General features: G+C 45.0%; 1 protein-coding gene across 2 annotated transcripts in view; it reads right to left on the minus strand.

The window, feature by feature from the left end:
- Positions 1-10,394: 10,394 nt before the first annotated feature.
- Positions 10,395-16,172, minus strand: part of MFHAS1 (multifunctional ROCO family signaling regulator 1) — a 99,159-nt gene continuing 93,381 nt past the window's right edge. For both annotated transcript variants that reach the window (XR_008665705.1, XM_055335498.1), the window contains one exon: positions 10,395-13,175. Coding sequence is in view for 1 of the 2 variants with exons in the window: in XM_055335498.1 (XP_055191473.1) it covers positions 13,142-13,175 (34 nt within the window). In the remaining variant the exon portion in view is untranslated. The remainder of the gene's footprint in view (positions 13,176-16,172) is intronic.

A 16,172-nucleotide genomic window follows, 5' to 3' on the forward strand; every position in this document is an offset into this window, starting at 1 on the left:
CCTAAATGTAACTCAAGCTGTGGAAGAGACCTTAAGCAATTATTGAGTATGTAGATGAGCAGTCTTAAGAAGTCAGAGACATGCCCAAGATCCCATGGCTAAATTGGTGGCTCTCAAAAAACAAAACAAAACAAAACAAAAATAAATAAATTGGTGGCTCTCTGGGTTTTTAACTAGGTCTTCTGATTGTAAGCTAAGTGCACTTTCTAGTACTGCATTGGCTGCAACTCTGGCGCATGTCCATCAGGTCTTGGCAATGTCAGTGGGGCTTGGCAGGATGGGTTGAGAGAGAAGCCTGGACTCGTGAGAAGACCTCCCTTATTATTTATGTTGCTGCCACCTGCAAATAGTTAGTGGAATTTTCTGGTGCAGCCCAGAAGCTGACAGTCATCCACTTATCCTTGTGTGTGTCTCTAAGGAAAAAATAAAATGGACTTCAGAATTCATTTCTCTAGCCCCTTATTTATAGTAAACCCCCTCTCCATGAAGGGATAATCTGCTCCAAATCAAGATTCTTTTCTGATGAGATGCAAACCAATCTGCAGTGAAACATGTAGTCAGGGGACTATAATTTCCTGCCCTCGACATTATTAAACCTCAGCAAGGCCATCACATTAGCTTGTTTTCATGTAATTGTATAAACACAGATTTGCCAGTTCAAAGCACTTGGAAGTATTTCATTATCCCTTCTTCATAGCTAGGCAACACAGACCACGTGCCAAGGCTAAAAAAAAGAAAATAACAACTAACTTGTCTGAGCTGCTGATGATTTGGACTTGTAGGAAGGCAGGTGGACAAGTCTTCAGATACATGCCACCATTTTGTGGCCATCTGCTTGGCTGTAGAAGCTGGGAACAAAAGAAAAGGGTGAATGTCCTCCTCGCTGTCTCCCTCCCTCATCCTTCATAGGTTGAATTTAATTCAGTTGAACCAAAATGCAGTGAAGGGATCCTGGGTGGAAGGTTCAGTGATAGGTCCTAGGGAGAAAGCATCAGGCCCATTTCCTGTTCTCAAGGAGTTCACGTTCCTGAGGATGAGATAGGCCTACAAACAACTCTAACTCAAAGCAGAATGGCAGGAGTGTCACAATGGCTACAGAAGCGCTACATATGTAGCACAAGAAAAAGGGAAATTAATCTGGTTTGAGGGATTCTGGAAGGCTGCATGGAAGGGGTAGCATTTAGCAGGCAAAGGGACTTCTATGAAGAGGAATCACCGTGAACAGGGTGAATCAAAGGCACACGGACTCAAGTGCAGGGCACAGGGCTGGGGCTAAGGAATTCAGTGTGAGTAGTGAACATTTTCATCTCTGTCCACAAGAAAATCCGGTCTCTGCAGAGGCCCAGTGGGCCTCATCTAGTGCTGAATCTCCAGCGTGCCAAACAACACAGCGCATAATGAGTGCCTGGAAATGGAACTAAGGGTTTCCTGGGAAAGAGGTCCTGCTCCAGCCAGGGATTTTTGGTGCATACGCAGAGACCCATTCAAGTTACCTCTAGCAATGGGTGATTCATTTTAATGATATATCTGGGTTGGAACAATGGAGGCACCTTTAGGGACCCCAGTTTCCAGACCCACTCACAGCAGGTATGGTCTCTGGAATGCTTTGGTCTCTGCATTGGTCAGCTCTCCTCTCTCCCAGCCAGCTTCCTCTGCTTCAGCCAGTCCTCTGCTCCATCTTCACTTTGGTATGGAAGTTGTTCCAGTCACCACTCCGATCCGTCTCTCAGTGTCACAACATTCCCCCAGGTCCTATGCTGGTTGGCTCAGTGTCTTCCATGTCTAATGCTAGGAGCAGGACACTTGCTGGCCTGGACAATTTTTGCATACCAGGCTACCAGATGCCCCTGCCTACTTCAACCAGCGATGCTGGACTGGCTGAGGGCCAGCAAGAGCTGCAGACAAAGGTATCTCCCTTAGAACTGGGGTGTGGTGCCTCTGATAGTCTCAGGGACACCTGCAGAGGAAATAGAATGGAGTTAGGTTTGTGCCAATTGACAAGGAATCTGAACTGTGTTCAGGAGGCACAATGTTGTAGAAGGATTCTGTCAGGCCAGGGCCTGCTGGCTCCATATCCCTTCGTGTCCTTAGACTCTACTGTGCTGTGGGCCAGCAGTCTAACAACTCATTGCCATAAAATATTTTCTTTTATTTCAGTTTTGTGTCTTCACTTGCGATCCTTATCACTCCATTCTCAATTTGGCTCCATCACTCCCTTTGTTCTCTGAGTCTTTCTCATAGAAGCTGGTGCCCACAGCAAATGGCCCCCCATGAGTGGGCCTCATCTAATCAGTTAAAGACCTGAACAGAACAAAGGCTGACCCTCCCCTGAGTAAAAGAGAATTCTCCTGCCAGATGGCCTTCAAACTGAGACATCAACTCTACAGATTTTGGACTTGCCAGCCTCCATAATTGTGTGAGCCAATTACTATCATTAATCTCTTTCCAATACATGCCATTGATTCTGTTTCCCTGGAGCATCCTGACTACCACGCTGCCCTAAAAGAATCCCATTACCCCATTAATAGTCATTCCCTACCTCTCCTCCTTCTAGTCCCAACCAACTATTACCTGGGCCTATACTGGATATTTCATATAAATGCAATTTGTACAATGTGTGGTCTTCTGGGATTGGCTTCTTTTGTTAGCATTATATTTTTAAGGTGCCTCCATGTGTTAGCATGTATCAGTACTTAGTTTCCTTTTATTGCCAGATAATGTTTCAACTATATGAATATACTGCATATTAGTTTTCTGCTCATCAGTAGATGTCATTTGGATTGTTTCTACTTTTTGGCTATAAAGAATTGTTCTGCCATAAGCATTTGTTGACAAGTTTTTGGATGAATGTGTGCTTTTATTTCTTTTGGGTATAAATTTGGAGTGAGAGAGTGGCATTGCCTAGTCGTAGGTAACTCTATGTTTGACATTTTGAAGATGTGCCAAACTGTTTGCCAAAGTGTCTTTACTGTATCACCAATAATGCACTGAGTTCCAGTTTCTTCACATCCTTGTCAACATTTGTTATTGTCTACCTTTTATTGGTAGCCATCATAGTGGGTGCAAAGTAGTATCTCACCAAGGTTTTGCTTTGCATTTCTCTCAGAGCTAATGCCTTCAAGTATCTTTTTATGTGTTTATTGACCACTTGTATATATTCTTCAGAGAAATATCTATTCAAATCCTCTGCCCATTTTAAAGTTGGGTTCTTTATCTTTTTCTTATTGAGTTTTAATAGCTCATACATGTCCTGATTCTATTTTTCAGGAAGAAGTCGAGAAAGACTACTATCAGTACTTTTAAGATTTGGTATACCTCACCATGGAAGCCATCTGGTCCTACTCTTTCTGGGAAGTTTTTTTTTTTTTCTTTCTGGGAAGTTTTAAAGCTACCAGTTCAATCTCTTTTCTTGGTATAGGTTGAGTCAGATTTTCTATTTCTTCTTGAGTCAGTTTGTCTCTGGGAATTTGTCCTCTTTGCCTACGCTATCAGAATTATTGATCTGAGGTTTTCTTTTTAATATAGGCATGTCTTTATGCAGACTGCCTTAGCTATATCCTACAAGTTTTGCTATGTTCATTTTCATTTATTTTCCTTTCTTTTCTTTTTTCTTACTTTTTTTTTTTTTTTTTTTTTTTTTTGAGATAGAGAGATAGCATGAGTTGGGGGCAGGGGCAGAAAGAATCTCAAGCGGGTTCTAGGTTCAGCATGGAGCCTGACATGGAGTGTGATCTCATGACTCCGAGATCAGGATGTGAGCCAAAGTCAAGAGTCAGAGGCTTAACCCATTGAGCCACCCAGGCAGCCCTCAAAGCGTTTTCTAATTTCCCATTTTCTTCTTTGATCTATTGAATACTGAGCACTGTGTTGCTACATTTTTGTCTGTGTTCCAAATTTCCTTTCATTCTGATAGATTGACTTTTTTCACAATGAAATACCCCTCTTTATCTCTAATAACACTTTTGTATGTGTGTGTGCTTTTGTTTTAAAGATTTTATTTATTATTTAGTCATGAGAGACACACAGAGAGAGAGAGGCAGAGACACAGGCAGAGGGAGAGGCAGGCTCCATGCAGGGAGCCCGACGTGGGACTCAGTCCCAGGTCCCCAGGATCAGGCCCTGGGCTGAAGGCGACGCTAAACCGCCGAGCCACCCAGGGCGCCCGAGTGTGTGCTTTAATGTCTATTTTACCTGATATTGGCATAGCCACTTCAGCTCTGACATGGCTGTTTTTTGCCTGGAATATCATTTTCCATCTGGTTACTTTCCACGTATTCATTTCTTTACATTAAAATCTGCCTCCTGTGCAGAACATAATTTTTTTAAATCCAAATAGGCAATCTCTGTCTTTTAATTGACTTGTTTAATCTCTTCCCATTTCATGTTATTAATATGGTTAGATTCACATATGCCATATTGATTTTCGTCCTGTATACATCTCATACCTTTTTTGTTCTTCTATTCTTCCTTTACCATCCACTTTCACATGAAGTGGGTATTTTCTAGTGTAACATTTTTAATTCCATTAATTTCTTAAATATATTTTTGAATTATTTTCTGAAGGGGTGTTCTACATCTTAACTTACCAGAGTCTACGTCAGATTTATACTAGCTTAGTTCCAAGGAAATAGAGAAATATAGTTTCTATATTTTTTTGTTCCTACATAACTCCATTTCCCCCATGCTTTTTTGTGCTATTACCATCATATATGTTACATGTACATCTTATAAAAAACAGTACATTGTTATAATTACTGCTTTATATAACATCTTTTAAAGATGCTGAGGGGAGAAGAAGAGGAAGTATATACTATCACATTTGTCATTATAAGTTTTCTTTTTTTAAAGATTTTGTCTATTTATGAGAGACACACAGAGAGAGGCAGAGACACAGGCAGAGGGAGAAGCAGACTCTCTGCAGGGAGCCTGATGTGGGACTCGATCCCAAGACCCGGGAATCATGACCTGAGCCAAAGGCAGACACTCAACCACTGAGCCACTCAGGTGCCCCTCGTAATAGTTTTCTTATTTACCCATTGATTCACTCATTTCTTCCTTTGGGTTTCAATCACCATCTGACGTCATTTCCTTACTCCATCACTGCTTAGTTCTACTTGTTTCTGTTGTGCTCATGTTGTCAAATATATATTATGTTTGTGTATATTCTGTTTCATATGGATTGTTTTTTCCAATTGTTTTAAATCAGTTAAGAGAAGAAAGAAGACCTATGCAATCATACAGTTTTCATCATCATCTCTGTAGTTTCCTTTATTGGGTCTCTCTGATGTCCCTGCTGAGGTATCCCCCCTTATTTTTATCTTTGAGCCCCACAACCTAGGAGTTGTCCCTGGTTCTACATAGGTCACTTACTGGTCAAAAGTTCTGCTTCAGCCAGCAGTTAGATTTTTTACCCTCTACTATTGGATGTGCATGTAGCTTGCAGGTTGCTATCACACTTCAGGGAATTTACATTTTTTTTGGCTCCACATTCAGCCAGAGATTAGTAGCATGGAGTTCTTCTCTGATCACTCCTGAGAGAGCTCAGTCTTGGATATGCACAATCTTCTGGGTTCCCAGGAGTGAGTATGGTTTTCATTGCACGTCTACCTTCGTAGAAGTAGCCCCTTAGTGGGAGTAGCTTATTGTTCAGTTGGTGTTTGCTAGGAGGTTATGTGCGAGCCCTTGTGCCAGGGAGGCTTCCGCCCTCTGATGATGGGGCTGGTTGTGCTTGGGGATGCTTTGAAGTCTGCCCCATGACCTGCTCTGATTATTCCTGAGTGGGTGCAGCCTAGAGCACCCACAGAATTGCCTGGGATCCCAGGAGTTCTCTTCCTGGCCCTTTCCCTGGTTCTATTAAACCAGGTTTCTGGCTCCTCTGCTATTTTATGTGTCTCGGGGCGCTCCCAGCCTCCTTTAGTGTTCACTCAAGATATCCATTGCTTTTGACAACATCCTTAGGCATGTCATTCTCTGGGCTCTGTTCCAAATAAAGTCAGCCTTCTAGGGCAGAGCCATGGAGATCTTCATCCTCAGGGCCTGCCTTTCCTCTGGACAAAGCTCTGTGCCTCTGTGCTGGAACTGAGGGTAAGGAGCTGCTTTTCCTGATATGGACACCCCTGTTCTACAAGTGGGCACGAAGGAGGAGGAGGTATAGCCCCCAGTCTTCTTGGCTTGCCTCTCCCGGGGTGGGGAGGGCAGGGATGACTGGGCCCTCAGGATGCTTTCCCGCCCTGCCTGCCATAGAGCTTTGCCTACAAGCAGTTGGAGGCTCGGGTCCTCTCGGCTACTCTTGCCTGGAATAGAGCTTCTGCAACAAAGGGCTGGGGAGGTTGAGAAATGCAAGCAGCCTGTCTTTCCCAAAATGAAACCACAGCCCCTGGCAGGGAAGTGAGGGGAGAGAGAATCTCTATGTTCTTGGCCACGTCTGTCCAAAGTAGAGGGTCCAGGGAGCCACTTCTGGAACACGGAGCTGTGGACGAGGAGGGGTTAGGAAGGTCATGGCTTAAAAGTCACTGACCCTGGCTGATTTTGTATTTGGGAGATTTTCTTGAATGAATATTTTTCCCATTTGTTGTATGTCCTAAGGACAATTTCTGGAGATTTGAAATGACCATGGCTTTGTGTGTGTTTTTTAAATACAGATTTTGTTTATTTATTTGACAGAGAGAGAGAGAGAGAGAGAGAACAAGCAGGGGCAGTGGGAGAGGGAGAAACAGGCTTCCTGCTCAACAGAGAGCCTGACGCGGGGCTCAATCCTAAGACCTTGGGATCATGACCTGAGCCAAAGGCAGATGCTTAACCTACTGAGGAACCATCCAGCTGCCCTGCTTTGTGGTTTTTTTGTTTTTGTTTTTTAATTTCCCCTATTTTATTCTGCTGGGGAGAATTTACACTGAGCTCCTTACTCTGTCGCTCTGGATGTCCTCCTCAGCTGCCACATTGGCATACTTTTTGGAGTAGGAAAAGAGGAATGTATCACTGGCTTGCTGGACATTTCATCTAGCCCTTGACACACCCTGGGCGTGTGGCCTGTACCCAACTTAATTTCATGCCATGATTTCTCAAGTACCGAGTGACTATAAAGTAAATCCAAGAGATTTGTTCTGTTCGATGTGCATCAAATTGATTCTGCTTTTATTTCTGATGAGTGAAAACAGTAGTTAATTTTTCGCTGGCTTCAGTGCAATATTCAGAGAAAAAGTGTTCCATCTATAAAGGTCTTCTAAAACGGCACTAAAGTTTTCACAAATCAAATCAACTTTCCCAAATTTCAGTTGTGTTTATATGCAAAGCTTTTGGCTGCACTGAAACATTTAAGATGTTTCTTTTAAATTTCAGATGAAAAAATTGATTTTCTAACAATATAATTCTTCTGTAATCTTTCAGTAGATCTTTCTGGTGGAAAATTTAAAACTGTGGAAGTGTCTTTAAAAGCTTTAGGGTCTTCTGGGGCACCTGGTGGCTCAGTTGCTTAAGCATCTGCCTTCAGCTCAGGTCGTGATCCCAGGGTCCTGGGATGGAGCCCTGCATAGGGCTTCCGGAGCAGGGAACCTGCTTCTCCCTCTCCTTCTGCCCTACTCCCTGCCCCTTCCCACCATGGTTAAATAATAAATAAGATCTTTAAATTAAAAAATCAAAGCTCTGGGGTCTTCCTGGGCACTTGGGTGGCTCAGTTGGTTAAGCATCGACTTTTGGTTTTAGCTCAGGTCATGATCTCAGGGTCCTGAGATAAAGCCTGTCAGTCAGCAAGGAGTCTGCTAGAGATTCTCTTTCTCCCTCTCCCTCTGCCCTTCCCCCTGCTCATGTGCACTCTCTCTCTCTAATAAAATAATAATAATAAATAAAATAAATGAAAGGCTTTGGGGTCTTCCAGACTCACGGGGCAATTTCCTGGTCTCTCCATGGGTTGTGTTAGATTGTGTCTCTCCATGACATTACCCAGACATTCACATACCATTTTCTTAATTTTTCTGCCATATTTTCACCACTTTTTGTCTGTATCCCCCTTGCATTTATGCACTTAATATTTTTCTAATATATATTAAAGTATTCCTTTCTAAATGCACTTCCTTTTAAAGCAGACATTTTTATCACTAGGGCCAATAACCAATTTGCCAATATGATAAAACCAAGAATTATGAAAAATTTAGGTAGGTACTGTTTCTTTCTTTTCTCCCCACCCCCCCAGGTAGGTATTATTAAAGACTCAGTCTTTAGACTTCAGGTCTGCTTTCTTGGTAAAAAGGGGAACCATGGAAGGAAAGAGAATGAGCTTAGTTGTATTTGATTAGTGCTCACCAGTGCCCAGTACTGTCATAAGCCCTTTTACAGAATCTCATTTGACATTTATTTACTTTTATTTTTAAAGATTTTATTTATTTCTTCATGAGAGACACACAGAGAGAGGCAGAGACACAGGCAGAGGGAGAAGCAGGCTCCCTGCGGGGAACCTGATGCAGGACTCGATCCCAGGACCCTCGAATCATGCCCTGGGCTGAAGGTAGACACTCAACCATGGAGCCACCAAATGTCCCTCATTTGATGTTTATAACGACTGGACGATGTGGATGGCTTGCCCCATTCTGCACATGAGGAAACGGGCACCAGGAGCGTAGGCCGCAGAGCCAGGATGCCCATGGAGGCAGTCTGGGGTCAGCGCTCTTCATCACTCTGCATCCGGCCTCCTACTAACATCAAGGCCGCTGGAGAAGGGCTGCTCCTCTGATGCTAATCCACAGGGCCCACACCCCTGCCTCACCTAGCACTGTCGGGGTGCACCCCGAACCCTGGAAAACCTGGTCACAGAGGGGATCTGCAGACGACTCAGGAAAGGCCCCCTTCCACACTCTTACACGGAGAAATGCTGCGTGGAGGTCTGCTCCCCCCTCAGCCGCTCTCGCTGTGTATCTGCCCCTGAGAGCTCCTCCTAGGCCTGCTGCAAAAGCTCAGAATTTGATGCCGCATTTCTCAAACATATTTGACCTCAGAACTCCTTTACAGGGGAACATGCATGATAGCTCAGGAGATACGATGTTTCATGGAGCAGTTGGAGAAACACTGAATTAGTCCCAGTGTTTAGAGTGAAATCATTCAAAGACATTCCAAGGACATTTCTTGTATCTAAAGATGAAAAAGATACTTCTTGAGCTGAAACATTCAAACAGGGTTTCTGTTGCCCAGTGCACTTTCTCCTGCCTGCCATCCCTAATAACTTGCAAGGATCATCTGCTTGATAAAGCCTCTTGCAGCAACTCAGCGTCCCCGCTCTACTCCGTGTAGGAACGTCCTGTCCCAGCGGGTGAGGCCCTTCCTCCCTCCTGGTACCACTGGGTGCCAGGGCCAGGAGCAGGGGAACCCCTGGGCTTTTGAATTTAACTGCCAGAGCAGCCCCCACCTCGGGAGCGCTGTGTATTCAAAGCAAATCTGGGAATCAACTTCCAAAACAAAACAAAAAAAAAAACCAAAACAACCTCACAGTTAGGTAGGAGGAACTGCTTGCAAGGGAACGACAGACAGAGGTGATGAATCACGCAGCGTAGTGGTTGCCATGGACACCTGCGTACCTGTGCTGAGCTCAGTGAGGCTGAGAACTCTTGAGTTTCTTGATCAAAACAAAAAACCCCCCAAACAGACAAACAACCAAAAAACCCACTAGGCCCCAAAGGATGAGTTCTGCTCCCTGTACTACTCTCTAGCAGGAGGGAGGGCTGGAGGGACGGGCTATGGGCCCATGGCAGCTCCGCTGTTCTTGGAAAATTCTAATGGCCCACCACAGTGCCAGCCTGTCTGCTGGGACAGGGAATGGAGCCTCTGACCCAGCACTCGCAGGTCTGCGAATATAGACACCTCCCCATGCCCAGGACAGTAGTCATGCAGCGGGGGTTGCCAGGCCTTCTGCTGAGAACCACCCCCCCACTCCACCCCCGGCTCTGCTACCCACAAAGAAAGATCAGGAAAGGGGAACCTGCAACGTGTGGTGGACTCCTAGGTTTAAGAGGATCGCAGATCCCTGATAAAGGATTTGGTTAAAGAGAGAGCCGCTAGTCGGGCACTGAATCTCTGGTCTGAGAAGAAGCAGGGTTTTCATCATTTTCAAAGTGAAGACTTTTCCCAAAGAGTGCAGCCACCGTCCATCTCCTGCAGCTCAAAAGTGACTTAGGAATGTAAAAGTCAGGGGCGCCTGGGTGGCTCAGCAGTGGAGCGGCTGCCTTCAGCTCAGGCAGTGATCCCAAGGGGTCCCTGCATCAGGGTCCCCCAGGGAGCCTGCTCCTCCTCTATGTCTCTCTCTCTCTCTGTGCCTCTCATGAATAAATAAAATCTTTAAAAAATATATGTTATTCTTACACCTGAAACTAAAGAAACCAAGAAACAAAAATAACTAAACTCTGCAAGTATAAATTGCTTAACCATTTCTTTGTATTTTTATTGAATTTTTTTGATTTTTTTTTTAAATTTCTGCCCAGTAAAGACAAAGGGGAGACCACAATCACAATTTACAAAGTGTGGCATGACAAAGAACACACACACACGCCCCAGCAGGAATTATACCAAACCCTTTCCTTTTTATTCATTCAAAAGAGTCCAATGCACAAATGTCAAATATGAGCACTGTCATTTTTTTTCTCGGAAGAGGGAAAAAAAACATTTATTCTGGCAGCACTTTTACAATTCCAGGAAGTGGTTTTGATACCACAAGTTGCAGGAATAGAAACCATAACAAACTCGAAGGGCGTTTGTTTGGGAGGCAAGGGACAACTTGGTCTGAAAAGACTCCCCTTGTGCTTTAGTGAACTGCCTGTCGGCCTCCACCAGCTGAGTCTCCCTTCCCAGGTATGGAACTGTCTGCATAGACACTGAAATTTCCTGTAGAGCAGAGTATTTTCTGTATCTCCAACCCTCCCTCCACCCTGAAGCAAGGGCTCAAGCTTTTCTGGAGCTTCTTCTGGTCACATGACCCTCAATCATGATGACCTTTTTGCCAAAACACATGTGACACTGAAATTTCTTCTTAACTGCTTCTCTAGGGTTCAGATGACAGCACAAAACATCACTTGTCAAAAAATAGCAGATATTAAGAATGTGGGCATTTGTGTTCATAGTAATAACAAACATTTTGCAGGGTATGTCACCCAAAGGAGCATTTTTTTTCTTTCTCTTTTTTTCCATTTAATATGGTCCCCTGGGGAGTTAGCCCAAAGTCACATCCTTAAGAGTCCTTGCAAAAGACTAGTCAAAGTCAGTTAATTTGACAGTTTGAGAACCATCTCGTGCCAATTACAAAACTCCTATGCCCAACAATTCAATGGTCCATAAAGCAATGAAATGTTACCATTCGGCTTACACGCACACACGCACACGCGCACACACTCACACAAGAACTGTGACAAAAGGATTAAGCCGGTGATCTTGTGACTGTGTTCTAAAAGGAAATGAAATTTCAAAACTGAGGTGTCCATATTCAAGTATCCAAAAAATGCAGAAATAGTCTGATCCCATTTGATTTTTATGACCATGAGAAATCACATTTGTTTAACTGAGATTCTGGAGTTAGTGAAGTCGACTCCTGGGGCAGAAAAATCTACAAAAATCAGCTTAGGATTTTTAACAATGCAGCCGCTTGCTAGTTTGTCATTCCTTTTAAAAATACATTGAGACTTTGTATACTGGCATTGCAAGAGTCAATACTTTATAAAAGAAGTAAAAGAATACTACCGGCTGACTCACTTTTCATGCCTTACACTGGCGAGAAACAGTGTGTTTTACACATTTTCCCGTCAACACACAGGGAGGCAGCTGCAAACAGAGTCCTTTACATCCTCCAAAGAACGTGTTACTACTGCAGCAGCAGATACCGTTTGGCCCCAATTCCGAGTAGATGAGAGAGCAATTTGCTTTGCTTTGCACGTTTTACTTTGTGGAGATTGAAAAACAATGGTGTTACTAGTTCTTGCCAGCAGACCATCCAGTCAGAGGCTCTATATTTATAAATAACCAATGTGGGATTGTGCTCTCCAGTTAGGCAACCACTATCTTAAGGTCTGACAGCCAGATGTGGAGGGCTTGCAAAGGGCTCTGCTAAATTTCACAGACTGTTGTAGCACGGAGGAAAAAGTACTCATTAGCAAAGCTCTTTGCACCATTCACAACCGACTCCTGATTATCTTAAGCTATGAAAGACTCAGGTTTTCCATGGACTCGTTTGACTCTTCTGTCCCCTTCCCCTGAAGCATCCTAACACCAGGCTTCCATCACCACATTGCTCAGGGACAACTTGCTGTCAACACGAAGCCCAGGTGAAGCCCAGGCCGGAGAGGGAAGGTTCCAGCTGGCATGAGCAGATGTGCGGGCAAAGCAAAACAGGAATCCCACCAGCCTGCCCAACAAATGGGCTTACAGGCTGGGACCATTATTTAAAAGATGGAGAGGACACACTGCCTGATATGCACGTTGAAGGTTCTTGCTGATTATCGGCAACCTCTATGACCGCAACACTTAATCCACGGGCAGAGAGATTTTTTTTTAATCTCAGAAGGATTAACGAATAAAGAATGAACAAAAAGGTCTTACGCTAAAATAAGAAATCAGCCCCATCTTGGCACAGTTCTCATGCAGAATATTGCACCCAGTGTTAACTAACGCTAGAAGCATCAAACTGTATAAATTTAAATGTATTTGCATATTATAAAAATAAAGATAAACATATACATATTTTACACTAGTTATGGAACAGCAATGAACGGTCAGTCGATCCCTCTTTCACATTTAACAGAACTGAAATCTGAGTGCTCAAAACACGGCCACCTGTACTGAACTATGGCTTTTATGTGCACAGAAAACAAAATCCCTGAGAAGCCATTCGACTTTTTTTTCTTTTCTTCAAGTAGCGCTCTCCTTGGAGGATCACAGTTCTGAGGTTCAGGTTGTAAAACATTTGCTCCATGTTCTCCCCCTTCGTCCCCCTGCCCCTCCCCACTTCATCTATGCACCAGGTGTGCTCTCTCCTCTGCAAGCACCCTGAACATCTATTCACTCAAGTTCACGGAACACGCGTGGGAGTGTGGAGGGTTTCCCAGGTATGAAAGATGATCCAGGTGAGTTCTGATGCTCTCTTTTCTCCACGGAAATTCCATAGCCATAGAAGTCATTGGTTTCTGTGCTTTTCACCAACGTTCTTCCTATATGGGTGGACGAGAAGAAAGCAGAGAAATGACAAAAGGGGACAGAGAACGATATTCTCAACTATAAGACCTGGAAGCGATCATAGGAACCATTTTTTTTTTGCAGATTTTAAGTTCTACTTCTGGAACTCCTTATAAAAAAAAAAACAATGTAAATGTCGGGCAACTAATAAACCTACAGAGGAAGTGTCTTTCGCTGGAAAGCTGGTCAAATACTTCTGTTTGTGACGTGATGTGTAGACATAGAGAGGAACTACAGTAATCAGTAAAACTCACCTAATCCATTGTCATTTCATAGCTGAATTAGATTTGTAATCAGGAACCCCAAACTCTACCCATAGCCCTGGGTCCTTTCAAGAAACATCCATGGGGGCACACACACACACACACACACACACACACACGCTCAATAACCCTCCAGGAGTAGCACTCTATACTGAAAAGTGAGAACTTTGAGTTTAGGATGTTGATCTGGCCTAAAAGGCATGATTTCCCTTAAAGTGTTAGAGGCAAGACGGTCAAACTAAAAACTGGTATTAGATCAATAGAAAATGAAGAAACTCTTGCATCGTCATCGAATTAAACAGGGTGGCATCCGATTCAGATAAAATGGTTACGGGGGTAAATGTCAAAGGTCCCCCTCCCTTATACGGGCTTTCCTATAATGACATGCATATCCTCCCCCCTCCATCTCTCTCGGTGCCACTTGATTTTATGGAAAGTATTTTAGTAACATGCCCAAAAACATGTACCTTCCAGGTACTGACTACTTACTACACCCCAGGAATCACACTACTCACTGCAGTGCATTATTTGATCAATCCTCAATGCGTCACGCACCCATGAGGTAAGCTCCATCCTACTCGGCATTCACCAAGAAGGAAATTAAGGTTCCAAGAGGTTAAGGAACTTCCCTGTGGGTACACATCAGTGGGCAGCAGGGCCAGCCTTTAACAAGGGTTATTTGACTCCAAAGCACGCTTGACAGCTAAGAGCGGGGTTGGGACATTGGGGCCCTAGGAGAGTTTCCTGTTTCTCTGGCACTCAGCCAGGAGGGCTTTTTGCAGGCCTATTACTCTAGTAAACTGCCCAGTAGAGAAAGTCTTGAAAAGTGCCTCAAATTCAAGTAATAATATAATAATAACTATAACTGTAGAGAGGATGGCCGTGTGAAAACTCCTGCCTCCACCAAGCAGTTACCTCTGGCGGTTTGAGCTCTGGGCTTGTGAGGGGGAGGCGCCGTGCAAATGTTTTTCTCAGTGAATCTAACAAGCTTTCAGAAATGCAGGCAGTCGTGTCTGGCTGGCTGTCCCCTGAGCCACACGTAAGACAGAAACGCGAGAATGTCTAAGTGAGGGCACCCAGAGGGAAAAGGGAAACCACTTTGAGTATATTTCCACATTGGTACCACTTTTTGTGTATAGGCTCTTAGGGAAGGAAAGAGCCATCAGAGCACCAACGTTCCTCACCTCACACTGCTTCTCCATCCCAGAAGGTCTACCTCAAATGCTACTTCCCAGCACTTTTCCAGATCCTTCTTGGTAGAGTTCTTTCTTCTCAGGGGACTTTGCTGATACACCCACTGTGGCAGGGATCATATTTTCATTGTAATTAGACACTCACGAGTTTGTCTGGTTATGTCTCTGATTCCCATTCTCCCCAAAGAGACTATTAGATTCGTGAGGGCAGGGTCTGTCTGGCTATTTCTGCAGCCTCAGCACCTGGCGCGATGCCTGGTGGAGGGCAAATCCTTAGCTAAGCCCTGCTGCAGGAATAGTGAATAAGATGTGATGAAAAAGTCACAGGTGAAATAGCCAGGCCACTGCGAGACTGTTATTGTCACAGCAGAATATAAGGAGTGAAGCAATGAATGCTTACAAGTAGAAGGGTTGCAGATGGCGTCTCAGAGGAGCTGACACATGACCTTGGCCGTAGGGACAATGGGTCTTCACCAGATGTGTGTGTGTGTGTGGGGGGGGCACAGGTAGCCATGGGCTGAGAGCCAGCCAGGCCTGCAGTATGGTTGACCTCTCCCAAAGTCAGGGTGGGTCATACATGTCAGCAGGGTGCCTGGGGTCTGTGAGTCATGCCCAGGGGTTTGAACTCGAGCCTATAATCACCAGGAAGCACCAAGAGGCTTTTAGAGAGCGACATGGCAGGGTCCGTCATTAAAAGATAATATTGGTTTGAAGGGAAAAAAAGATTAGAGAGACGGAGGCCGGCTGAGACTCAACCACAGGTATCTTGGTAGGGACAGGGGCATCTAGATGACAGCACAGGCCGAGGAGAAAGATGTCTGAACAAATGTACTCCTGTCAAGGCACACTGCAAAAGTGGGAGAACAGGTGTCAGTGGAAGGCTGCAGGGGCGGAAGAAGGAGAGGGAAGCGTGACGGCTGGCCGACTCCTGGTCTGGCCAGTGGGTGCATGGCACGGCCACTCCCTGAGGCGGGAAGCACAGACTGAGGCCGAGCACTGAGGGGAAAGACAGCAATTCACACCTATGAAGCCTATGGACATCCCAGGGAGTTTCAGTGGGACGCCGGGTAGAGAATTCTGGAGCTGAAGGAGAGGTCAGAGTGAGGGCCCAGACCCAGAATCCTCTCGGGGTACTGAACCTGCTCTTCCTGGGACACAGCATGACTCTTCAACGTATTCAGAGGCCTAGGCTGGTGCTTGACGTCTGGGCCCTTGCTGACCCTAGAGGGCTTGTCCTCCCCACGCTGGCCAGTTCCTGGAGATAGTCAACAGCTCCAATGTGAGTGCGCTTCTCAATAAGACCAACGCCCCATACACCCCAGCCACTCCCTCTATCAGGCTCTGACAGAGCAGGCCACTGGCTCTCCGCCCTCCTCACTCCAGGGCCACCTGCCAGATACCCAGGGTCTGCCCTCCGTCCCACAGCCTGCTGAAACTACTCATGCTGGCTCAGCCCGGCCAGCACCTTCCCTTGGAGAACACAGTACAGGCTTCTGCCCAGTTTCTGCCCCTCTGC

The sequence above is a fragment of the Nyctereutes procyonoides genome, unplaced genomic scaffold (assembly GCF_905146905.1).
Source record: "Nyctereutes procyonoides isolate TBG_1078 unplaced genomic scaffold, NYPRO_anot_genome, whole genome shotgun sequence".
In the NCBI taxonomy this organism is placed as follows: Eukaryota; Metazoa; Chordata; class Mammalia; order Carnivora; family Canidae; genus Nyctereutes; species Nyctereutes procyonoides.